General features: G+C 49.3%; 1 protein-coding gene across 1 annotated transcript in view; it reads right to left on the bottom strand.

The window, feature by feature from the left end:
- The window catches only part of HSF4 (heat shock transcription factor 4), a 507,465-nt gene that overhangs the window by 14,033 nt on the left and 466,274 nt on the right, over nt 1–27,158 (bottom strand). Inside the window, exon 11 of the mRNA XM_078670271.1 lies at nt 10,386–10,473. Coding sequence (XP_078526397.1) covers nt 10,386–10,473 — 88 coding nt within the window. The remainder of the gene's footprint in view (nt 1–10,385; nt 10,474–27,158) is intronic.

Genomic DNA, 27,158 nt, shown 5'->3' on the forward strand with positions numbered 1-27,158 from the left:
GCTGGCGGTCATATCTGCCCAATATTGCGAGGGCATTGGCAGCTCGCACCAGAAGTCTCGCCATCGACGAGAATCTCTTACCAGCATTATCCAATCTCCGTCCGTCCTTGTCCGGAGGAGTTGTCAAGGGAGCAGAGGGGTTGCGGGATTTCCTCTGCGCAGCTTGCGAGATAACTGAATCCGGTCTTGGGTGGCCCGTTAAGGCCGCTGGCCCATCGTCAGGTGCTTTGTACTTTTTATCAAGACGCGGTAGCACAGGGACCACCGTCGCTGGGTTCTTCATAGCCTTAAGGCCTTTCTCCCACAGATGCTGCACTATCGGTATGGATCTTGTCGTCTTTCTATAAGGTTCCTTGAAATCATACAAGAAACACTCAGTGTCCACCGCAGGCATTGCCAACTTAAATCTGCCAGCTGCTCTTTCCATTAACTGATGGAAGCCGCCTATATCCGCCGGAGGGGAATCCACCGTGTCCAGACATGGAGATTGAGGGTCCGGAATGATGTATTCATTCCATTCGCAGCTTGATCACCATCGTCTGAATCATGATCCTCATCCAAGGAATAATCATGGGTGTCTACTGGTCTGGAAGGCTCTTCTGGCATTGGTGTCTGTGGTGCAGGAGATACCTGAGCTGGTATCTCAGGAACAGCTGTTGAGGTAGATGCCATGACAGGAACAGTTTGTACAATTGGAGCCTGAGTAGACTTTGCTGCTCTGTAATCCTGAAGCATCAGGTGTAGATCTTGCAAGAAAGAAGAAGGAACTGAAACCATGCCCTGATCCGAAGATTGAAGTGGTTGGACAGAATGAGTCTGAGGATAATAATCACCATCTTGGTCATACCCTCCTTCTGAATCCATCTCCTGGCACTTTACCAGAAGTTGAGAGGGACTGTCAGCATAGTCATATGAGTCCTGATCCTCCTCCTCCTCCTCTGACTCATCCTCATTCAATAATAGTGATGGCGGCAAGGGGGTTACCCTTCTTGGAGAAGTCATGTCCGGCGTAATTCTGGTCATTGAGATAGCGATTCTCTTTTCCGATGCCAAAATCGTCGATGGTCCCGTCGACGATGGAACTGAAAACGCTGCCGTCGTCGGCTTCGTCGACGGAATATGCTTCGTCGACACTGAGGCACTCGACAACAAGATAGGCGGCGGCGGCGCTGCCGTCGACAAGATTGTCGACATCCCCGCCGTCGACGTTGTGAGTGTTGTCGTCGTCGAGGCTCTCGTCGACGACACCATCGTCGTCACCACCGACGACGAACTTCTCGTCCACGACTCCTTCATCGACGTTGTCATCGTCGTTGACGTGGTCGTCGTCTGCATCCTCGTCAACGAAGGTAGCCGTCGTCGACGATCCTGTCGTCGTCGACGATCCTGTCGTCGTCGGTTGTCCCGTCGACAGAACCAGTGTCAGCTTAGGCTTCTTTTTCTTCGTCGGCGGAGCCTTGGTCGACGACGCCTTCATCGACGATTTGTTGGAACTCCTGTCAGACCTTCCCGAAGCTGGGGAAGAGGGTTTTCTGAAGGCTGGATCAGTCTTCAAACCCTTTGAAGGCATAGATGGTCCCACCCTCTCCTTTTCACCACGGTGAGGAGATTCGCCTGGACCTTGGCTCTCAGACTCTCTGGCGGTCTTTTTTGGGGCCTTAGAAGGATGTTCCACAGAAGGAGAAGGGGAACGCCTACCCCTCTTGGCTGACCTTCTTGATGAAGACTTAGACGCAGAGTCCTCACTGTCACTCGAGACAGTATCCTTCTCTGGAGCCATGACAGAAGCCTACCCTCAAGGTCCCAGAAGGTCTTGGTTGTAAAGGTGCGACAGATCTTACAGTCCGCAGCCTTGTGGTCAGGATAGAGGCAATAGATGCAGTCTTTATGCTTATCCTCAATGAACAGCCTTTTCTTACTACAGGTGGAACATGGCTTGAAAAGGGCCTTCTTCTTCTCCTTGTAAGACATCCTGGAAGGAACAGCTAACAACCTGAAGAAAATCTGAAAATAATCTGAAGAAAAAACCTTGAAGAAACTTCCTGAAGAGTAGAAGTTGAGCAGAGCTCAAAGGAGACTCCCTAGCACAACGTGCGGTAGAAAATCTGAGGCTCTGAGGTTCCTTCAGGAGGGTTCTATGGGGTGAGGCTCTTCTGGTTGGCTGATGCCTAAGTTTGGTCTCTTTTACAAAAAGAGGCGGATATGCTACAAAAGGGAATGAGGCCTAGGCCTTTTTCTTTCTCTTTTGTACGTACTGCTATGTTATTTTTGTTACCGAGACTCCCATTCCGACGACGGGGAATGATACAAAAGCATGGGAATCTATGAAAGTTCCAATACTGGGGCAAATATAACTACCTTGCTATATTAATTGGTGGAAATATGCAGAACTGCTAATTGCAGCTTGCACTTAGAATGTATATTGCCTTGAGAGGCCCACCAGAGGGCGACATTGGTATTTTGCAAGATAACTAGTGATCTCCATTAAGCTTCTTGGTATGCCACGCTTTTAGCCAGTGAACAAGGACTGGAAAGATCCAGAACGTGACAGGAAAACAAAAATGATTTCAATATAAATCACCGGATTTGTTTCAATGCCAATTAAAATAAACCTGCGGAGGAGTGTGTCTCTGTTTGTGAACAACGGCTTTGAAGGAATGTAGTGTGAGACTATACCAGTGCAGGAATTTGTAGCTGGTCCGTGGTTTGGAACTTGGCTTAGCCTAAAATGGACCTGTAGGTTTGGCTCAATTGTAACAACTATTGCATACAACATTGGAAAGCCCACTGGAGGGTGAGAAGACGTTGATAATTGTGAATGTTTGACACCGTACACCCACTGAAGGGTAAAAAATGGATTATGCAGAACTACTAATTCCAGCATGCATTTAGACTGTTTGCTCACTTGGGAGGTCCACCAGAGAGCTATATCGATATTTTGCAAGTTAATTAGTGATCTGCACTAGCCTTGTAGGTATGCATACACATTTAGCTTGTGAACAAGGACTGAAAAGGCCCGAAACACGTCAGAAAAAGAAAAATTCTTTTAATGCAAAGCACCAGATATATATATATAAACACAGACACAAAGCTAATCAGAAACCGGAACACGCCAGTAAGCCTAAAGGCGTTAGTCCTACTTTTATGTCTGGTCTGTCCCGGTTTTTTCTTCTCTACATCTGGTCACTCTAACTATCCAGAACAGAGGTCTTCAAACTGTGGGGGGGTGCCCCCCTACGAGGGCCGTGTTCCCAGGTGAGCGCAAATGACTATAACTACTTGTAAATGAAGATGGCCTGGAAGGCAGACTTTGATTTTTTGTCGCCTTTGCAGGCTATCTTCATTGACAACCTGTGTTAAAAGCTGCATAGCACAAGCATGGCAATTGTAATCCTGATCTCTGTGGTGGCAGGATCAAAGAGGCGGCTAAAATGAAAAAAATATTCTTAAGTATTTTGTTGTATTTTTCACCTGTAGGCAACGGTATATAAAATTATGTGCACATGTTCAAATGAAAAATATATGGAATTTAAAGTAATGGTGGGAGAGTCACTCTTCTACGGAATTAAATCTCAGTTGGTTAATGTAATCACTCCAAATGCCAGTCTGTAAGACCATATAGTCACAGAATTGAATCCTAGTTGGTGCAGTTCGCATTGTGAATATATGTCATTATTTAAAATTGCATTGCACGCAGTATAAACAGAGCTACTGGAATTATGTGGAGGAGGACCAAATTACTCTGCAAGGGTGACTGGATTAAAAAGCAAGAAAAGGCTAATTATGTGGTACATTTTGTATTAGTTTTTTGCTGTTGTAATTTTTACACATTGGAGCACTGCCTCGGAAAATATGTTACCTAATGAGTAGCAGTTAAACATCCAAATAAAGAAATATTCAATTGAAAGAGGACCAGTGAACCTTTGTGAAGGGCTTTCCACTGTGCAAGGACAAGCGTTTTCATTTTTTAGTAACTTCTGTTCCATTTGAGCTTCAAGCAATTATTTTTTATTAAAATCGGCAGATTATTCATCAGATGATGGATTATGTGGCATGTACAGAAAACGCTGCAGCCACAGCATCACATAATCATAAATCCAGTTGCCCAGAGTAGAAGAGTAGAAGATAGGCTGCCACAAAATGATTTAGTGCTTAAGCTAAAACAAGTGCTCCTTTTTAGGTCGAGGACCGTAGGTTGCGCTTGCGCAGTTCGGTCCGAAGATTTAATGTTTTTTAGTTAGGGGGCTTGAACCCGCCCCTCTTCTCCATTGGCTGGCCTCGTAAAAGCTGGCCAGCCATTGGAGGAGAGGGGCGTCACTCCCTTTAAGCCCCGTTTTTTTGGGATTCGGGGGTGTGTTTTTTGCGTTCTTTCTCACCGTGACATCATCCGTCACTCAACAAAAAACATGCCCCCGATTCCAAAAATGTCGGAGCTTTGCGGCAGCCATTTCTGCCCCACCGCGTCCGGCCCTTGCAACCATCCGCTTGCTTATAGCGCAGGATAGGCAGAGAGGACCTTTGTGGAGCCGAGAGGTGTTTAGAGGGCTGGAGGAACTGCGCATGAGAACTGGCAGGAGCACCACACGGGCTGGATTGATTTCGGCGGACGGGTACAGACTGCAGGGCCAGAGAGGGACTGAGAATCAGGAGGCGCCGCGAGGATGCTGTGGACCACGGCGCAGCCAGGGGGTCTCCTGGGGGCTCTCCTCGTTGGACTGCTGCTAACCTCCTCGCTCCTCCGGCTCAACGCTGCAGGTAAGACCCCGGAGCCTCGCCTTACAGCGTGCTCTGCTTTCACACTTCCATGGGAAGGCTGGGAGGTACCTCTGTGACCAGGGAAATGTGGCTGGGCATTTATTTTACGCGCTGAGAATGAGTCTGGAACAAAACTTTGGGATGCAATTAACCCCCCTCCTCATTTCCTGAAGAAAGCAACCGGAAAAGCCCCTTGCCCGTCGCAGATGTCTGGAATTCTAGACTAAGGGAGGGGGCACGGCGTCAGGGGCTGGATTGCTTAGCTCACCTCTTCGAGAAGTCCAGCCTCGCATCCAGTCCCCGGTGACCACCTTACGCACCGGGCTACGTCCAGGGCACCAGTGCCAGTTGCTATCGGGGACTTTGATGTCCCGAGATGCATACCAGGGGGCGCTGCCCTGGGCGGTGGGAGAGGAGCCCGGGGTCACTGCGCCTGGCCACTTCCTCGTGATTTTGGGTTATGTGGGGTTTGGGGGGAGGGGGGCTATAACGTAACCCCAAATAATGTATCAATGAGCAGGCTGTTTTTATCAGCAACTGGTTACTGTGGTCAGGGGTAAAGCCTGTTCTTGCATATAACGGGACTGATTTGCAGTTTTATTTCAGGATGAGTATGTGATAAGTTGTGCCTGCCTATCCATTCAACTCTCATCTGAGTCCAACGGTCCAGAGTTTGTAGATTTCCCCCCTTGAACTTATAACAACAGCAAGGTTGCCCATTGTACCAGTGCCTTCTTTTTGAAACAATGCCTCTTTTCTCCACATCCGTTTGGAGACAGATAATATATAAATATATTTCTCATAGACCCATATTTTCAGAAGAGTTCCCTTCATGCATTTTAAGTGCGGTGGCTCTTCCAGCTGTTCACTTTGCCCCGCGCAGTTGTTGCCAGTGTGCGCTTTAAAAATGATAATGTTTGTCAGGAATGCGATTGAAATGCAGCCGCCCCTGTGCTGTGTTTGGGACTGGCTACGGTGCTGCAGATTAGAGTGGACGTGCTAATCAATGGCCCGTTTGAGGGGACGTCCCGTGCCTTTGTGGCTTTGCCTAATCCATTTACCTCTCCCCGGGAGGTGACAGGTGCCTGGATTATGTGCTTCCTGTTGTTCTGCTCTGCGGGGCCCGGGGCCCTCTTTCTGCCATTTGTTCCCCTTCAAGGGGGGTAAAATAGTCCGGGAAAGCTAGAAGCTCTTCGGGTTTGGGGCCCAACACCGCTCTGTGCTGGTTCTCCTGTCGCCTTTTATGTCTTCTCTCTGAAGCATGCCACGGTGAGGACCAGGCTGCTAGCTCTGCAGCTTGTGGTGCCTTGTTTTGTGTGGGTGGGGGGAGGGTTGACCTCACTACGGTGTTTAGCACGGTTAATGAAGATCAGATGGGAGCACACACAGAGCAGATCTCCTGGCCCAATCTGAGCACAAGCACAAGCACTAACCAACGCAAACAACGTGTCTGAGACGTCCGCCTTAAAGCAGGCTATACCCGCCTTTTCTTGACTTCCGATTTTCCCAAACCCTTATTTTGTTTCTTAAATGGGTAACATTTTGAAATAAAGAAACGTTTGCAACTTTTTTGCATGTAAGGGCCCCATTGTTATTACACTCTGTTTCTCTCTCTCAGCCTTCTTTGCACTCACGTTTGAGAATGGCTCCGCCGAGAACCCTAAGCGCAAACATAGATCTATAAAATGAGCATGTAACTCCAGGTGGTGCAGTGAAATGTTTCAACAACTCCACTGGGAAGAACACATTGCGTTCTTGGGTTAATGCCAGGAATGGCTGAAGATGTCACACATGGCACAGGGTCACTGGGAGTCTGCATAGAAGATACAGCAGTGATGTTACCATGTTCTCCCAACACATTCAGCGGAAACCACTTCAAATTGAGCTCTGCAAATTTAACAGCCAACTGGTCACGTCACCAGAAACACCGGCAAAAGTACCTCTTCTTTAAATAAACAAAAATGCACGATGGCCCGCATTTGGAAATGTTAAGCTACTTTTAGCTGTTGCGTAACAAAACCAGGACTGATGGGCCCACCTGATGTCATGGGCCCTTTTGGGGACCCTTCAGTTTAAACATTCAACTGCATATCTCCCATCAGTTACTTGCTGAGGATTTAGTGTTCATAAAAGATGCAGGATGTCGACCAATAGAGAGTAAAGTCTTCCATGACAGTGCAAGCCTCCTCACAATGCCCACCAGCTCATATCACCCCTTTTTCAGTCTGATGGGAATGTGCTCATTCAGTTCGTGGCCTCTCTCGCAAGTGTCAGTTTCGTGTCTCTTGTGAGAGTGAGTCTGGCAGGCAGAGGTAATCCCAACAATAACGGGTGTCTGTAGATTAGTAGATTCACAAGTTGTAGTAACCACACAGCCCTCGAGTGCCATTTTCTTCCAGCTGGGGTTGAGGGAGGGAGTAGAAACTCAGCTGCAGGCGGTCAGCATGGATATGCCTTTCCAAACTGTGGGTCAGTCTGAGGTCTGGTCTGGTTTCCCAGTTCCAAAATCGGCAGCTTTGGTCGTACCGCCACATCCTCTCCAGAAAGCTGCATGGGTATTAAAACACAACAATCATGGTCCACATGGACCCTTAAAACTCTGGTCCCTGGTGCCACAGCACCTAGCTACGCCCCAGTGGTGAGGCCGTCAAGCTACGTAACATAGCAATCTGTCACGTCAAAAAGCTGCGCATAGTTTAAGAATCAAAGCACATCTGCGCGCCGATATGCTGCGTGGGGAGGCGTCCTGTTCAGAACGCCAGTGTTTCCTGCCTTCATTACTTTGGGCCGCTATATGCAGATATTCTCGTGAGGGTTCGGAGGGGCATTTCGAAGCCCGCGCTGAATGGGAGCTTTGTGCGGGAGCGAGGGCCGAGGAGCTATCCTAGCATGAGACATCTGCAGTTAGGCAGCAGACGTTCCCAGAGCCTGCCGCTGCGTCTGCTGCCTTAATCGCACTCATTTGACAGCTCTCCCCAGTGTAACGCAGCGGCCGCGTATCAGATCCCTGCAGACGCTGGAAGCTGAAGGCGAAGGCAAGAAAAGCTTTGACATTCTGTCAGGGGGATGACAGGACAAAATGGTCCGCTATAAACAACGGTTTGAGCCGGGTAATTTGATGCATTGAGTTTCCTAAGCTTCTCCAGATGCCGAACTCGGCTTGGGATGCGAGATAAGGACAGGGCATTTATTCGGTGAATGGAGCGCGGCCTTGTGTAGCCGAGGAAAGGGAGCCATATTCTACTCTCGAACCTGCTGTTTCCTTCCCGTTCCCAGGGCAGGCCTGGCCTATAGGGCACTCTGGGAGAGCTGGACTGACAGGTCAGTGTTTGGCTGTTTGGGAGCGTGTTTTACGGTCTGGTAGGTCCGTTATCACTCTCGATTTCCATGATATTACCACAGACCTTGCTTGTAGCAAGCACCGATATATAAAGCCCCCTTGCCTTGTAAAAAACCTATACATGTCTTCGCTAGTTGAAAACTACCCACGTTCAATATTGCAGCTATTTGCAAATGTGGGCCACTTTTTTAAGCAATCTGATTCGCTAATGGTTGTGTGTGGGGAAGGGGGGCACTTTTATTCTGATGCCCAGCTTATTTTCTGTCCCAGTCTGACTTGCCGGTTCCCCCAACAGTTCTGAGCTGTCAACATTACATTGTAACATATCTGCATCACCTTGAGAATTGACAGAATTAGAAATGCTAATTCAGTGCAGGTATAACATGAAATCACCATTACTCCTTCCCTGCAAACAATGCCAAACAGCAACAGAAAACAGGGAGGTTATTACAATCTGCAAGACAGTACACACATTTTAAGAATAATGATGTTTGCCCTAAGTGGCTGAAGATATGCCTAGATGTGGGTCGCATGCACACTTTGCCACTGGATTTAAACTAGCCTCGCTGATGACGGGGTGATACCCCGAAACTGGTCCCAAGATGCTAGTTTCTGATCGAGGGAGGACCTTGCCTGGCAGTTAGGGGTGGACTGTTCCCATAAGGAGCAGAGTCAAGACTGATTTGCATATGACTAGGTCCAAACTGGTGTGGCATAGTGAGCAAAAGAACAGTGGGTTAAACCCAGATCTCTTGACTGGCTGTGCTTGCTCCCCTGCCCCCTGGCTGTGCTTGCTCCCCTGCCCCCTGGCTGTGCTTGCTCTCCTGCCCCCTGGCTGTGCTTGCTCTCCTGCCCCCTGGCTGTGCTTGCTCCCCTGCCCCCTCGCTGTTCTTGCTCCCCTTCCCCCTGGTTGTGCTTGCTCTCCTGCCCCCTGGCTGTGCTTGCTCTCCTGCACCCTGCCCCCTCGTTTGTTGTGCTTGCTCTCCTGCCCCCTTGTTGCTTGTACTTGCTCTCCTGCCCCTGCCCCCTCGTTGCTTGTGCTTTCTCTCCTGCCCCTGCCCCCTCGTTGCTTGTGCTTGCTCTCCTGACTCTGCCCCCACGTTCGTTGTGCTTGCTCTCCTGCCTCTGCCCCCTGTGTGTGGGTGCTAATGCAATAGGTCTCGCATATGCAAACGATTAAGCTATTGGCAATGTAAATGACAATGCCATTTATTTATGATTTCAAAAATAAAAAATAAAAAAAATAAATGTCATGGGCAATGTCAATAGCTCTACCTTTAATAATGCCGAGTCCATTGCATTGTAAATGCTTGTTTCTGAAAGGGACAGAGTGTCTGGTTCAAAATTGGAGTGATGGTAAGGCATGGTGGATAAGAGCTGAAAGATGCAGAAGAGAGACAGCCTGCAACTGACGGCCCTAGTTATTATTCATGCAGCAGTTGCATTGGTGACTAAAAGTGTGAGGGGGCTAACATCACCACAATTATGGCGAGTAATTGCTTTTTAGTCAACTTCTGCTTGATGATTTGTTCTTTTAGAAGTTTCGTGTTCAGTGTGGATTATGAGCTAAAGAAAAAGTAGCCCAGAAAATGACATAATTATTCCCACCCCCTCCGATCAGTTGTGCTCCACCCGCTCTCTCAAATCTTGCCATAAAGTTTTGACCGGGGCATCATCAAAACATTTTGCTTAGGGGGACTTGGAGCAAAAAAGGTTGAAGTCCTCTGATCCAGAGCCTACACAAACGAACTAGAAACCATTGTGGGGAGGGGGTTCCAGCTCACTTAACGCTAACCGAGCAATAGCAACTCTTTGCGTGCAGAGTGCCGACACAGTGTGACACACGGTGGCTCTGCGGGTTGTTGGCACGTCTGTTGATTAGGCCAGCTGATAATGATGAGAACCGTGCAGGGGCCCTAAAATAACACGTGTACACAAACGATGGGCGCGGTGTAGGAACAAATGAGTTCAGTGAATGAAACCAAAATAAACTGTCAAATAATATGGTGTTTCTTTTTCGGAGAAGCACAAATAACAGTTTCCATTTCCATTCCATTCCACAGTTTCAAAGTACTGGTTTTCTTCCTCATTCTTACTTTCCATGTCTGCTTGCTGACTTACATCCACTATTTAAAAATATTCTTAAAAGAGTCTAGTAAATAGCAAATAAATAATTGAACATAAATATGACCTCATGCCTACGACAAATGTATGGCTGCACAATATGTTAATCAATAAGACAATTCATGTGATTCCAGGCCAAGCACACAAATCATTCTGTTTACTGTACCTGAGCAAGCTGGGCTAAAAGAAGGGTTTAATGCTTTTGAAGACATCTCACTTGCATTCTTCTCCAGATCCACTGTGTGGCGCTGCATCTTGATGCAAAAACACAAACTACAGTGTGCAATTATACAAAGACAGGGAGCTCGTTAGAACCAGGGAGGTTCATTCATGTCAGTGCTTCCTTGCTCGCAACACATGAAATATTAGAGAAGAACTGTAGCTGCACCTAAATTATATTTACCAGAGCACATATTTATTCAATAAACAATGCAACGAGCCTTTCGACTGATAATTTACTCTTTCATTTAGTTAATTTTAGGTTTAAAAAAAACATCTTCCGCTATTTTGTGCTTAATGTAACAAGAAAGCTTTATCACCGACAATTTTACCAAACACAGAAAAAGAAACATGAAGGAATATAGATCTGAGAAGAACTAAAGGGAATAATATGCGAGTTCAGCTAAAAAGACAATTTCTAGTTGGGAACAAAGTTTCACATTTTTCATAAAACTGTAGAGTTTTAGTTTCCCCAGCGCTCAACACATAATTTACCAAATGTAACCCAAGCATTTAAGTAAGTGTCCTTTGTTGGTTGTCAGAACCAGTCAATGTCCTTCTGACACTGTGGAATCAGTCAATAATATTTCAAGAAGTAAGCAGTAATACACCTAGCACATGCATCTGTTATTACACAGTCCATATCAAATTGACTCTAGACACCTAGGAGTCCCATTTTGAGGTTGTGGTCTGGATTATTTTCCCAGGTGTCAGTTTAATTTCTGTGTTCCCTGTACACATTTTGGACTTCTGAGGGCCATCTCTACTAGTGTGCGCGTGAAAAAGACAGCGTGGGCATGAGAGAGAGGGATTGGGGAGAGGGAGAGAGACAAATAATGAATACTGTTATGTTATGCATACTTGGATAGCGCACTTATCACCCGTGAGAGTATCCAGGCACTTTGCAGGTGAGTAGGTGAAGGACTCCCAGGAGTTTATTCGAAGAGCCAGGTCTTTAGTTTCTTGCGGGGCTCAAGCGATGAGGAGGCTCTGGCGTTCTGTGTGAGGTTGATCCATTCTTTAGGGGAGATTTACAAAAAGGCACAGCTATTTGCTCTGCTTTTGGGTATTCGGGGTGCGTGTGCAAGTGAGAATCCGGCTGACCGGCGGTGTCTGGAGGGGCAGAGGAAGAGTGCAGCTGTCGAGGTATGCGGGCTGATGTCATGAAATGCTTTGTATGTGTGTGAGGAGCTTGAATTGAGTGTGTTTGTGTGTGTTTGTATATGCATATGTATGTCGAGTTTTCTGTGTGATGTGGTCTGGAAGCAGCATTGTAGGTTGAAAATGAGTCAAGCAGCTGCGTTCTGGATGGTATGGAGTCTGCTCAGGAGTTTTATAGTGATTCTGGCATGGAGGGCATTTCCGTAGTCATGTCTGCTGGAAATGAGTGCCCGTGTGAGCTTCCCAGGTGTTCCCTGGTAACCACTTGAAGATATTTCACAGCTTCTTCAGGATGTGAAAACAAGTGGAGGTCACACAGTTGACCTGGGCTGTCATGTAAAGTTTTCCGTCTATGGTAATTCTTAGTTTCTACCACTGGCTGTGGGGATGGGAGTAGGTCCTAGGTCTGCTGGTCACCAGGGCGAGTCCCACTGAGAGTTTGTGTATTGAAAAATCACAACTTCGGTCTTGTCGGTGTTGAGCTTGAGGCAGTTGTATCTCATTCAGGTGGCTACTGTGGTCATGCAGGTGGTGAAGTTGACTCTCATCTCAGGTGTCTTGTCTGTAAGGGAGAGTATCAGTTGTGTGTCGTCTGCTGAGTAGGATAGAATATTGATGCTGTGTTACCTGATGATGTCGGCCAGTGGAGTCATGTAGATGTTGAATAACGTGAGACTTAGAGAGGATCCTTGAGGGACTCTATGGATGAGGTTCCTGCCTTCCGAAGTGTAGTATGGCATGGTGACTTTCTGGATTCTTCCAGTTAGGTAGGAGCAGGTCCAGTTGCGAGGACCTTGGATTACCACTTTGTGAAGTGTTCTGATCAGGGTGGAGTGGGAGACTGTGCTAAAGGTTGCTGAAAGGGTGAGCAGGAAAAGGGCAGCTGTTTTCCCTCGGTTGAGGATCATCCTGATGTCATTGATTGCTTTTATGAGGGCTCTGTCGGTGCTGTGACTGGGCATGAAACCTGTTTGAGTGAAGTCCGGGAGCTGGTGTAAGTTGAGTCGCTTGCTGATTGCTTTTTCCTTTACCTTAGATGGGTATTGTAGTAGGGGGAGGTAGTTTGCTAGCTGGATTGAGCCTGCCAAAGTTTTTTAGTGTGTTTCCAAGCTTTGTGACTGAGGTGTTTAGGATGTGGATGAGTGCTTCTCTGATCGGGGAGACACCCATGTTGTAGATGTGGGGTCAAGGGTTCAACTGAGCCCCAGAGTGGATGGAACTCATGATGTTGCCTATTTCATCTGTGGTGATTGTTTTCCAAGTAGCCATGTATTTTCCAGAGCTGTCTGTGAGTAGGCTGGAGATGAGGCTGCTGGGTTTCTGTTGAAGGTCAAAGTTGTTCATAGTTTTGATTTTATTGCTGAAGAATTCCGATAGGATGCCACATAGTACTTGGGCAGGGGTGATGCTATTGATGGTGGATGCTGGTGGCCTTGTCGGTTTCTTTCTTACTGGCTCCCCATTTCCACTCCCGATGTTTGCAGTATTGCTTGGATGACTGGAGTTCATCCGCATACCTGTTTCTGGGTTTCTCTTCTAGGGGTTATGTTTGAGGGTGCCAGGGAATTGGCACTGTCTGTGATCTAACTGTCAAATTGGTTGATGTTGGTGGTTAGCTTACCAGTGGGGTTGGACCGGATCAGGTGAATAGTATGGAACCAGTCTTATTCTGTGATGGTATTCCAGCTGTGACTGCCCAGACTTGTAGGGATGGATTTTTTGTGGTGGGGGATGTTGATCTAGAAGTTGACGATGGCCTGGTCAGTCCTTCGAAGAGGCCCGGCTGTGGTGACCCTGATGTCATTGAAGGAGGCAAAGATGGGGTCATGGGTGTGTCCAGTGGAGAAGCGTGGCTCAGTGGTTAGAGGCGGCAGACCCAGAAGCTGAGATCGGCCGTGGACCAGGGTTCGATTCCCCGCCTCGGCGGGTCTCGGGCTCAAAATTCCACGGACTCGACAATTCTCGTTCCGGTGCCTACTCGACTCACGGGGTCACACTCTGCGACTCTGGGCAATAGCTCGCTTAATCTCTACTACGGCCCCTCGCTGCGGGATGCCTGGCTTTCACCTTGTGGATACCCTGCCAGGGGTATCTCACAGGGGAATACCAGGACGGGTTCCCTAAGCAAGCGCTTAGATACCGTGTCGGTGATTTGCGCTATATAAATACATGTACATTAACATTCATTATGGACTAACAGGCACATGCATCAAAGGATTTTGCAATCGCAAACGGTGCGAATCGCAAAAATCGGCCGTTTGCGATCGCAAAATCCTCTTTTGGAATGCATGAAGGGTCAAGGCCCTCGCAATTTAAGAATTCTCAAATATTTGCGAATTCTCAAATTGGGATTGCATTTAAGAAATCGCATTTTGCGATTCCTTAAATGCAATGCATGACACTTTTAAAAATTGCTATTTCGCAATTAGGGGGAGCAAATTACCATGAGGTTGAACCTCATGGTAATTTGCGAAAACTTTGAAAAATGCACTTTTGTGCATTTTTCAAAGTTTTATGTTGTGCACAAACATGCCGTTAGGGCATGTGTGTGCACAACATACATGCACAGATTGATTTCAGGGGTGCAACAGGGTGTCCTTTGGACACCCCTGCACCCTTGAAATCGCATTCTCAATTTGCGACTCGCAAATTGCTAATCGCAAATTGCGAATGTCTTCCCATTCATTCCGATGGGCCTCCAGGCCTATAGGAATGAATGGGGAGGTATTCCTTAATTGCGACTCGCAATGTGCGAGTCGCAATTAAGGAATATTAAGAAATCGCAATTTATTTAGCGATTTCTTGATGCATTGCATTTTGCAATTCCTTAATTGCGATTCCTTATTTTTCGCAATTAAGGAATTGCAAAATGCAATATTGATGCATGTGCCTGTAAGTCTATTCCGGGTGAAGTTAGCCAATTTGGAGCTTGAAATGCAAGTTTTCCACGAAGGTAAGTCATAATCTCTGTAGCTGTGGTGCAATAGATGGTGTCCTTGAAAATAACTGTGATTCTTCCTCCGGGCTTGTGTTGGAAGTCTTGTTGTGCAGTCTTGTATCCTGCCAGAACAGAAATGGCAAAGTCGGGTGTTGACGCGGAGTCATCAATGCCTCCATAAGAAAGTGGATGACCTGATCGTCAGTGTCATTGTCCAGTAGGTCCCAGACTTCTGTGAAGTGCTTGCTGAGAATGCAAGCATTGAAGAGCATGCATGATAGTATGTCTTGGTGTTCATGTTCACTAGTGGGAGTGGGTGGGTGATGGGTGTAGACTGGGTGTGTGTTGGAGGTGCTTGTTTTGCAGGTGCAAGAAAATTCTCCTTCTGTGTAGTGCGGAACAGCAGCATTATGGAGAATGGCGTCTAGGGTCGAGAGACTGAAGGAACAAATGCTGAGTAGCCCTGGGGAGGGCTTCACGGGTAGACAGGCACAGACAGGAATGACTTTGGCATGCCAGTGGCACGTCCTCCGTGCATCTACGTTATGGCTGCCATTAGGTAGGTCTCTACTAGGAGGAAGGAACCCAGAGGGTGGGTCTTAGCTGGATCACAGGATGGAGACAGAAAGGAAAGGGGGAGTAGAAAGAGGGCGAGCGGGTGGGAAGATGATCATGGGAAGGGCACAGAGAGAAAGGAGTCAAAAAGAGATGGTACAAAACCTGACAAATACAGCACAAAGTCTACAGGACACGCCAAAAGGGTGCAAGGCAAAAGGGACAAAGATGTGGCACAAAGGAAAAAGAGCACAAGGTAAAAGAGACAGCAATTGAGCAAATGGCAAAAAGGCACAAAGACATGGCATAACGTTAATAGAGGCAAAAGAGCACAAGACATAAGAGATGGCACAAAGATAACAAGAGGCAAAGAGTACAAGATAAAAAGGCACAGAGAGATGGCACAAAAGCTAACGGAGACAGCACAGGAAAAAACAAGAGGCACTAGAGGTGCGAGAGAGAGCAGGAGAAGGTGAGAGCGTGTTGAGGAGAGAATGAGATGGCGAGTGAGAGCCAGAGAGTGAGGCGGGTGCCTTGAGGCACAGGAGCTGGGTCTGGCAGGGCCTTGACCAGTAGGAGGACTGAGTTATAGGTAAGTCCAGGGCCAGGGCACCTGCTGTGAATTAAAGGTTTATAATGACATAATAACTCACATAACTCACAAAACCAATGGTTGAATAGTTTGTCACCAGACCACCGATACAATATTAAAGATCTGTAATTCACAAGAAGCAATTGATTTTTATTCCTATTACATGATTTTATTGCTGTCATTTGACAAAACATAGATCTGGCTTGATTCAGAAATGTGCACATTAATAAAATAGCAAAAACGAAAAGACACTTTAGTATTAAATCTTTTTTATTAAGCAGCAAAGGAAAACATTGCATCGAGTACAACCACCCGCACCTGCATGAGCACAGGGCGGACAAGAACAATTCAATAGCGTAAACACGGCCAAGAGATGCTCCAATTGTGAGCGTTAACACAGCAAGCCGCCTACAACCCATCCGGGCCGGCCGCGTCTTAAAGGCTAAAAAGCAGGTGCATGTTGTAGTGATTATGAAACATGAGTAAAAAAGGAAGGAAAGAAAGGGGAAAAACAAACCCCTGCCCCCCACCCTCCCCCCACAACCACTCCCCTCCTTGTCCATGGAGCAAAGATATAGACTATAAGAGGTCACCTCTCTAATAGGTTCCATAGGTTGCAGAACGAGAGGTCATGCGCTTGCGTGGCTGCGCCTTAGGTTCTGTAAGCGGGGTGTTTGCAAGGCGTAGCAGTCGCAGGTAGCGGGGGCAACTCAGTTCTCGGAATTCTCCTGTCAGCAGGGTCAAGATCGGCCGCCACTGTGCTGCAAATTCTTCTCCCTTCCCTGCCTTTGCCAATGATAGTTTCTCCATCCCCAGGATCGCCCATAGCCTGTGTAGCCAGCCTATTTGTAAGGGAGGTTGGACGGCTCTCCAATGCGCTACTATATTTTGCACAGCTGCCCCCAGTGCAATAGCAATAAGCCTCCCTCTCCTGGATCTTAAGGGGTACATCAAAGCGTTAGGAAGGCCCAGCAGGACATAAGCAAGGAACCTGGGTAGTTGAGTATCTAGGTGTGCGTCTATCAAGTCTAGGATTGAGTTCCAATATGGCTGTAGGCGGTCGCAGCTCCATAGTAGGTGCTCCAATGTTCCAAGCTCCCCACACCCTCTCCAACAGCGGTCGCTAACTCGGGGGTCCCATCGATGTAGTCGTTCAGGTGTGTGGTACCAGTAGGTGGCTACTTTGGTCATGGTTTCGGTAAGACCCGTGTGATAGGCAGAATGTCTGGCTCTGTAGTAAACCCCTTCCCATTCCTTGCATGTGAGTTGTCTCCCCAAGTCCCTCTCCCACCTGGCTCTCCCTGCGTTGTAAGTGTATATGTTGGTGAAGAGTAGGTGCTGATACAGATCTGAGATCAGTTTTTTATCGGAGGTGCGTGTCAATAGCAATTTCTCGTACGGGGTGAGGAAGCGCAGTGCACCGGGTCTGACCGATGGCTGTAACGCCCAGTGGCGGACTTGCAGGTAGGGCAAGCGATCCTTTTCCGGTATGCCATAGTCCTCTCTCACCTTTTGAAAGGGAAGGATGCCGTTAAGATCAAACATATGTCCCAAATCCCTGCATGGTGTAGTCCTCCACGTCACGAACGCCCGGGGGTCAAGGCCGGGAGAGAAGTCAGGGTTGTCAAAGAGCGGCATCATCGGTGAGAGGAAGGAAGTGAGCTCCCACTTAACAGCCACCTTGTCCCATATATCCAGGACGGTGCTTGTGATGAGCGATGCGTAGAGGTTGGGAGGTCTATGGCAGCGTGGCAAGAATGGGACACCCTGGAGTGTACGACCTGCCACTGCCTGGTCGTGAAAGAGCTAATGTTTGCCAGATTCCAGTTGGTGCCACTCCACCAGAGTGCGCAGCTGGGTCGCCTGAAAGTATAAAGTGAGGTCTGGCATTCCTACTCCCCCATGTTCGGGGGGGGAGTATAGCGATTGTATGTTTAAACCGCGGGCGGCGACAGTTCCAGACAAAGCGTGCTAGGTCCGATTGTGTCTTCTGGAGCCATCCCGCCGGGGGGCGTAGAGGGAGGGTCTGAAACACATAAAGGATCTGTGGCAGCAAAGTCATCTTGGCGGCCGCTACACGACCCAGCCAGGATAGTGTGAGGTGTTTCCATCTTCTGAGATCGTCGCAAAGGCGGGAGCTGAGTCTAGCATAGTTGGCATCCGCGGTGGCTTGCACCGTTGGGGCCAACAAGACCCCCAGGTAAGGAATGGTAGATGCCGACCACTGCAGGTCAAACTCAGCTTTGGCGTCCGCCAGCACCTCAGGGGACAGCGATACGTTCAGGGCCTCTGACTTTGCTATGTTAATCTTAAAGCCTGATGCCAGCGCAAAGGTGTGGAGCTCAGTAAAGAGCGCTGGGAGAGAATGCATCGGGTTGGTCAGGGAAAGTAAGATGTCGTCGGCGTAGAGACTGATCGAGTGTGTGTCCCCGCCGAACGGGATGCCTGTGATGAGGTTATGCTGCCTAATGCGCTGTGCCGACGGCTCCATATAGAGCGCAAACAGGAGGGGAGAGAGCGGGCACCCCTGTCTGGTTCCCCTGCCGATCGGGAACCATGGGGAGGTTTGGCCGTTAACCCGGACTGCAGCGTTTGGTTGGCGGTAACAATTAAATATACGGTTGCGAAGGATTTCTCCTACCCCGAACCGCTGTAGCACCAGGTTCAGATAGGGCCAATGCACCCTATCAAATGCCTTCTCTGCATCGATAGTGAGGAGCATGCAGTCCGGCTTCGTCCGTGACCCAGCCTCGATAAGATGAAGGACACGCCTGGTGTTGTCGCTGGTCTGCCGTTGCGGGATGAAGCCGGCCTGATCAGGCTGCACCAGTTGCTGCATGTATGGTGCCAGTCTACCCGCAATAATGCCGGTGTAAAGCTTCAGGTTGATGTTTAACAGGGAGATGGGCCTGTAGGAGCTACATCGGGTGGGATCCCGCCCGGGCTTGGGAATTACCGAGATCGGCGCTTCTAGTAGATCCGGGAGGGATGGCACCAGGCCGATCGAAAGTGTTAAAAAGGTCTCTCAGCAGTGGGGCCACTTGTGGGCAGAAGGTCTTATAAAAGGCCGCTGTGTAGCCATCCGAGCCTGGTGATTTCCCCAACTTGAGGCGGGAAATCGCCGAAATTACCTCCTCCAGGCCGATGGGCCGGTCGAGGAACGTTGTCTGTGCCTCATTCAGGGATGGGAGGGCGGCTCCCTGCAGGTAATCATGGCCGTTCTGCAGGTCGAGGTGGTCCGCCGTATAAAGTTTAGTGTAGTAGTCTCCAAAGGCCGCGGCGATAGCCGCGTCCTCCGTGATGGGGGCGCCGTGGCTAGGCTGGAGGGTTCGGATATGTTGCCTCTGATGCTGCTCCCGTAATCTGCTCGCCAGCAGTTTCCCACAGCGGTCTCCTCCGGTATAGTATGCGTGTCTTAGGCGCATGGTGGCATATTCCGCCACATCCTAGTCTAGGGCAGCCAACATTTTCCACTCTGTACACAGCTGACGCCACGCCCGAGCCGCCCCAGTGCGTTGGTGCATCTGCTCCAGTTCCGCCACTCGTTGGGTGAGTTCGGCTCTCTTCTGTGCGCGCTCTCTATTATTAGTCGTGGCTATAGAGATATACTCACCGCGGAGAACCGCTTTGAGAGCCGCCCACTGTGTGGCTTTGGAGGTATCATCATTAGCGTTGTGAGTGAGGAACTGAGCAAGCGCCGCTTTAATCCGTTCTAACGTGGTCGGATTCTGCAAGAGGCCATCCCGCAGCCGCCAGTGCCGCTGTGGGCTGGGCGTGGCCGGGATAAGAAAGGACGCCACCACCGGTGAGTGATCGGACAGGGAGGCCGGGAGGATCTCTACATATTGTGCCTAAAGCACCAGCTGGGAGGAGCACAGGAGGTAATCAAGTCTTGCGTATGTTTTGTGGGCCGCGGAATAATAAGTGTACGCCGTAGCCCGTGGGTGTGAGTGTCTCCACAGATCGGTGAGATCCAGGTCTGAGAGGTGAGTGTGCCCTCCCGCCGATAGCGCCCCTACCTGACCAGACCTCTGGCCAGAGCGGTCTGCAGTGTTGTGAAATACAAGGTTAAGGTCACCCCCGAGCAGTAAGTGTGGATGCGTGGTGGCTGTGGCAGCCTCTAGGGCCGTATGCAAAAAGTTCTCCTGACCTTCGTTGGGTGCATATATGGTACCCACTAACAATGTCTGACCCGCTACTTGGAAACGGTGGACCAGCAACCTACCCTTGACCTCAGCATCCTTCTGCAGGACCTGCCCCCCAAAGGATTTGGCCACTAAAATCGCCACCCCGGCTACCTTTCTGTTCGCGGACGAGAAAAACTGCCAGGGAAAGGCTCAGGACTTGAGTCTGTGTTGATCTTTGGGCAACAGGTGTGTTTCCTGCAGGAGGCAGATGTCTGCTTTCGAGTGTTCCAGGAGGGATAGGACTGCTCTGCGCTTGATGGGGTTATTGAGCCCTCTCACATTGAGCGAGAGAACAGTCAAAGGGCGTGTCATTCTAAGCGGTCAGTTGGGCAGGCTGCGCGCTGCGCCTGATCTGCAATAGTGAGGTGTGCCGCTGTGACAGTGTCGCGCTGCGTTCTGCGCATGGTGGCCGAGGAGACTCAAGAGTAAACTCAAAATTCCGTGGACAAGGAGAAACCGCCCCGTACCTCCCCCGACCCCAACACCCCCTCAACTCCCATTGGTCCCTCCCTTCTCCCCCTCCCCATCCCCACCCCGGCTGCGAGCAGCCCCAAAACAACTACCCCAACCTCAACCAAGTCCCCCCCAACGCCCATGGTCCTCCCCCCAACCTCCCCATTACAACCCGGTAAAGAAATACTACTCATAGTCTCGGGCCTACTGGAGCACAGTGCAGGTCCGTAGTAAGTCACAGTGGAGGGTAACGTGGTCGCGACTGAATCAGCGGCTCCCCGGCCCTTCCCCCAGGCAAGGCTATATCGTGAAAGCATACCCCTGGGTAATATTGTCTTACAGTTTAGTCGCTGTGTTATCTGCCACCTCCTGTACTGCCGCCTCCCGTTCCTGTGCGGCTGTGGTGGGGTCAGGTTTCGAGAGAGACCTGGGGGATCATCTCCGCCGCATTGTCTGCCATCCATCACCAGATCGCCGCATGGGCCCATCCTGCGATCTGCTCGGGGATGCCTCTCTAGATCCCGCCTCCTTCGGCATGTTAATGTCCAGTAATGCACAAGTGTCGCGGAGTCACTTGAGCTGGTGCAGTGATACTTTCCTTTTAAAAATGAGCCGAAACGGGTGCCCCCAGGAGTATGGTATTCCATTGTCTCTCAAGAAGTTCGTTGCAATCCGGAAGGATTTACGTTTCTGCAGGGTAATGGCAGAGAGGTCTTGAAAGAGGGCTATTGGATTGCCCCGGAAGTGGAGTGGTTGTTTCGGCCGGGCCTCTCTTAAAATGCGTTCCTTCAGGGAGAAATCCGGGAGAAAAGCCAGTATGTCCGGGGGGGGGAGCCGGCGCTCTTCGTGCCAGACCGACTCTATGTGCGCGGTCAATGCGTATGTCAAACACCTTTGATTCTCCCAGGATCTCCCGGAACAGTTCCTGCAGGTATTCGACCACACTGTTCCCCTCGGATTTCAACGGGACTCCCCGGACCCGTTTGTTGTTCCGCCGAGAGCGGTTCTCAAGGTCTTCCGAGTGTGCCTGTAGGTCCACTTGCTGGTCTTGAAGACGAAGAATCTCCTGATGCAGCCGCTCCACCTCCATGCTGCGGGATTGGTCCGCTTCCTCCACTGCCGCCACACGCTCGCCCAGGCCGTCCAAGTCTCGACGTAGCTCCCGTTGTTCCCCCGCCAGCTCTTGTTTCAGGGCTTGGAAGTCGTCCCTCAGGGTGTTAAAGAGGGAGGCCAGGAAGGCTTTGGTGATGGGAGCAGTCTCGTCCTCCTGTCCTTGGGGGCTGGCAGGTGTCTTCGGGGACGCCGTCGCCTGGGTTTTCTCCCCCTTCGGAGCATTCTTGTGGAGTAAGTCCACGATATTGCGGGATCCTTTGCGTCCTGCGTGCGCCATGTCGCCGGTGTATGGAGTCTTGGGTGCCCAAGTGCAGTGTTCAAGGAGGGCACGGGCGGCCCTATGGCGATGTCTGGGATGGCACCCACCAGTCCCGTTGGTCCGTCGCGGAGTCCTGAGGCCCGTTATGTACTGGCTACTGGGAACGGCGCGTATTCCCGCCTGGCCGGGGCGACGGGCCGCCTCGTGATGGGCCGGGTCCGTTATGTGCCTCCAGGTAGAGGGCAAGCCCGACACTCAGGGGAGGTTCGTTAGTCTGGTCCGGCAACTGACAATACTTTACGCCCAGGTTGTTATTCTCGTTGGGCAGCCCGCTGGGTGCGGAGGCCGTGAATCGGCAGGCGCCGGCCGAGGTCCGCTGCGACTCCGCTGGCAGGGGTGGGGTATGGAGACTCCCCATCTGGGTCCGTGAGCCCCGCGGACTAGTTTGTAGGCACGGGCGTTGGGCCTGGAGGGCCGTCGGCGTGGTCGGATCTCAGCCAGGGGACCCTAGTGTAAGCAGTGGTCGCCGGATGCTCCCTCCCCAGGACCGCAGGCCCCCGTTTTGTAGCCACTCTAGTCCCAAAATGGCGCCCTGTCAGTGGCCGTTGATGCCTGCCCGCAGTAGGCCCAAATCTGAGGCCGCAGGTTCCGGCCCTCCGTCCGAGGGGCCAGCGAGTCGGGGACCCCTCTCTCTCCGCCCTCGGGGTGAGCCCCAAGCTGGTGGCGTGCAGGACCGCCCAAAACCCGGGGCGGTACGATTCTTCCCCGCCTCTGGTCTCCAAACTGCGACTGCGGCCCTCTCTGGATCGAGGCCCGGTCCGTCGTCCCCGTCGCCCCACGTCCCGCTCACCTTCACAGGGGCTCAGTCTCCGGAAGGCGGGGGGGTCCGCTGCTCTCCATGCCGGGGGTCTGATGCTCTGCCAGGGGGCCCGCTATTACTCGGGGCGTGGGAGCCGCCGTCCCGTTCCGGTCTCTTTAAGGACTAGGCCCCACGCCGGGGGCTCGAGTGGTTCAGCTGCCCGCACTGCTGTGGGCTGGTCCCTCCACCGCCAGTCCCGTCTGGAAGTCAGCCGCCTGGTCCCCGGCCGACCGTCTGTTGCACCGAGGGCGGCGGGGGTCGCACCCGCCCCTCCGACCGCTCCGTCTCTGGCCACGGGGCTCCGGGTTCACTCTGGGTGGCGGGCGGCCGTGGCCGCCATTTCCCTGATGTTCACCGGCGGGAGCTCCGGGTGGATGTATCTCGGCTCCAGGAGGCAGTGCAGCCCAATTCCTCACAGACGAGGCGTCGGGACCAAGCGTTTCGTCCCTGGCTGCGGAATTGGTGGATTCAGGGGGTGAGTCACTCAGATAAGAAGGTGTTTTGGGGTTCAGGGCCGGAGAGCCTCACAAGACAAGTCCGATCAGGCCGCCATCTTGGCCACGCCCCTCCGAAAAGACACTTTAAACACTGTCGGACAAAATATAATTGTTTTTTGTCATTTAGTTTTTTTTACTATTACTCAAGAGCCATGCCATTTTTTTTAAAAAGGTTGTCTACTTAAAGTCATTTTCTACTTAGCAACCGGGGCAAATAATTGGAGGTGAAACTTGCATGATTGTCCCATAAATATTTTCTAGCAGTCACCTTACAATGTGAATGCAGGCTACTACAGTTTGCAAATAGGATTACCACATTTAAAGGAGACCAAATCTAAGTAGATTTGAGCCTGGTTTAAACCAAATGGTTGGCTAATGCTCAATTCTAGGTAGCAAGGGACTGTGCTGAACCTTGTATCCCATGCACTATTTTTAGGTCTCGCATACACACAATGTTAGCTTTCTGTCGAGAACTATTATCATCCCACACAACACAGAACATACCCATACATACAGACACATATACAGAAAGGGGTTTTTGAACAGTCCCTTTCAGCTGTTTGCTACTGTGGTTCTGCTGACTAGGGGAAGCATGGGGATGTCCTACATATATGCCAACCCTCCCTATTCAAACGGGAGGCTACCGATTTCAAGGCTAGTCTCTCGCCTCATGGTTCCTGCATGCAAAAACTTGATTCCTTGGCTGGCTTCAGCCATCAGGAACTGGTCATGTGTAACTTGGAGGATGCACTATCAATAACCTGCTCCTGCAGGCCACTACACAACATTTTTTGTCACAATCTGACTGCCTGCAATAGCGTTTTCTCTGTACTCCTCATAGTGAAGGGAAAAAAACGATATTTGCATTTCTAATATCCGATCCTGCACTTGCAACAGGGGCACAACTAGACCCAGATTTCAGGAGGGGGGGGGGGACTAACACTTCCAGCAACGGGGCTGAACAAGCATTTCCAGAAGAGGGATCGGTTATATCCTCATAACCAATGAAAGAAAAAGAGGTGATAAACTCTGCAATTTAAATGCATTGGGCAAACCTGTTATTACAATGAACATGTTTTTGTAGATTTGACACTGTTCCTAGGCGACTCGCAGTGATCTTTAAAAAGCAGATTAACTGCATTGACAACTAAAAAGTGGCTGCTACAGATATCAATCCAAAGCACATAAGGCAAAGTTATTTCAAGGAAACATCCTCTTTGTCAATTCACTGATCCCTTCTGTGGCAGGACAATTTGCTTGTGAAATATTTATCATTTTATGTGCAGAAAAATGCTCTCATCCTATTAATGACTGAAGGTACAAGTTAGTTTACCCAACTGTGAAAGTCAGTGCTGCTTTTGTGCCACAGCCATACCAGAATCTGTGTTGGTAAGCTAAGAGAAGATTATGTTCTTCGAGGGATGTAGCTATTTGGTTTGACACAGATCTTCTAATCTTTTGGTCTAGAAATAGTTGGTTATTGGCCGAAAGTTAGAAAGAATTCTTGCTTGAAGTCCTCTTTGTTTAGGGAGCTCTTTTGAGAAGGCACCTTTATGCAAAAAGTTGTTGATACCTCTTGCTGGAATAGATGCAGCTGTATTTATGAGGATATTCTTGTATACATGAGCAGGACACAGGTCTATTGGTGATCGTGCTGGCCTACAAGCTTTCTGTATGTTTATGAGGCTAAAGCTGAGTAAGTGTGGTTGTTTTCAAGATGTGTTTTCTGGTAAACTGCTCAGCACCACTGGAATTGTGATTGAGCAATGCTTTAGCTATAGAGAGTGAAGCCAGTTATTCTTACGCTTTTGAGGCCCATCAACAGCTCTCCCTGTTCAGATCTCCTGTCTCATGTTAAGGTCTCTTGAGTATGAGCTGCTTTTCTGCTGCAGGTCATCTCTCCACGACATAGGCCAGGTCCCTCTCTATGAAGGCAGGCAACGTGTATCTTGGCTCCAGTCAGCTTCCCCTACTACCTACTCCTGTGTTGTTCTTCAGAAGAAAAGAAAATGATACATCCATGCTGCTGACCATATAAAGGTTGAGCAGTGGCCATTACTGTAGGTGTGCACTGTATAGACATTAACAATTATTGGAAACAATGCATATTGAGTTTAATGATTATACATTAAGGATTAAATTGAGACGCAAATATACATCAGTTTAGTATCCATGCAATGACACATGTAACGGAGTCCTCTAAACATGTACGGAGTGAGCAACCTATAAGAAAGTCCATATTAATTTAGGAGGAATATAAAAGTTGCATGAATACGCTCTCTGCTACAAAGGATAATATCCCGACAGGACAACTGTGCACTGTGCACTACCTAACTCCATGAAGTCACTGTCATTCACTTACTAAGATTTCAATGGGAGGCAAAGGTGCAATGGGTGAAATATGAACTTTGAAAGATTATTGGCAATAAATGAATGACAGGAAAGAAATGAAAACAGACAATATGATTTTGAATAAAACTGAAAGTGTTATAAAGCCATTGTAATGCATGACATAAATCCATGATGTAGTCTGAAAAAGGTAATATACTTGTAGAGCACTGTGATGCGCTTAATTTAAAGAACCATAGTTAATGGATGTGTTTCAGAATTTCTTTTTTTTTTTTTTTTTGAAGACCTTTATTTGCATCAATAGGATAAACATGCGTGGGCCTACAACCAATCCGGCCGGCCACAAGTCAAAGACGATCAAAAGTCAAAATAAGGACACAAGGCCAGCTGGCAGGCAGGCAAACATATTTAAACAATGCTAGGAATGGGATAAGCGACATTAACGGCCCAATATCAGGATCAATGAGGTCCATTTTATAATAAGGGGACAAGGCTCATGGCAGACTCATAAATACGGGAAAAACCAATAAACAGGAATACACCCATGCCAAAACGGGAAGAGGGGGGGGGGGGAGGAGGATGTAAAGACACGAGTCGATCGTAGCACAAAACAAACGCAAAATATAGTGGATAAGCATACAAGTACTACCAGCATCGCATGTCCCCCACCCAATAACACGCTAACAAAGGCAAGGGGAGCGGATAGACTGTACGAACGGAACCTATTTCTCTCCATACGAGCCTGGGAAAAGGGGGGGGGGAGGGGGGAGGGGGAAGGGGAGAGGGGGAGGGAAAGGGGGAAAAATAGGGGGGAAACAGAGGGGGGGAAACCAAGAAGGGCAAGAACAGGGGAAAGGAAAAAAGGAGGAACAAAGAAAAAGAAATATAAAAGGAGAAACACAATCGTGCAAGATGGGCGCCACCCCGGGCCAGGCATCCCGCGGCTAATAGTACAGAAGAAAGTGGAGAGCTGGCGAGAAGAAGGGTATGGCAGTCGCCATTTCAGAATTTCTGAGATTGAAATATGTACTTTTTGGGTCTGGCTTCACATTGCACCTGACCTTGTGCAATAAAACGAAAAACATCTTTAAAAAGTACACCTGAGGTAGGGGCTTTGTCTCTCCCCACATACTGGTTACCTTGAGCACAGTATTTGATGGGGCACAAGGTGTGTGCTGAAATTGAGAAACAGTGGTTGTTGTACTCCTATTGGCTCCTGAAGGGAGCTTGGTCACCTAACAAAATGTAAATATGAGGCAGTTGACAATGGGAGGACTCATCTACCATGCTGTAATATTGGCTAATAAAATTGCTGAAGCATCATGACATGCTCAGTGTGTGCATTAACTATAGCGTGGACCATGCTTTTATTGATAGGCTAATGCTATTGGCAAATAGACCTTCTTAATAAGGAAGTTTAAACTTTCAAAATGGGTGTGGCAACCATCGTAATGCTGCAAAAACATTTGTGCATGTTTTCTTTCTTCCATGTTTAGGTTTGTGTCGTGCAGAAAAGCTGTTTGTTCTGCCCTCCTATCCCAGCACTCCGACAGACACGCCAGTTGCTGTAGCCTCAATAGTCTAATGTCGATCTTTCCTCCCACACTAACCTACTGTCTCAGTTTGCTTTTCCACACATGGCCAGCTACCTCAGGCATGGAAGCCATATTCACCAAGTTCTTTGGATAGCCTCGACCAATTTTGACAATAAATCGGGAAGAAATACAGAGTGGGGAAGAGAGTAACAAGATTAGCCA

Source organism: Lissotriton helveticus, chromosome 12, assembly GCF_964261635.1.
Source record: "Lissotriton helveticus chromosome 12, aLisHel1.1, whole genome shotgun sequence".
NCBI lineage: Eukaryota > Metazoa > Chordata > Amphibia > Caudata > Salamandridae > Lissotriton > Lissotriton helveticus.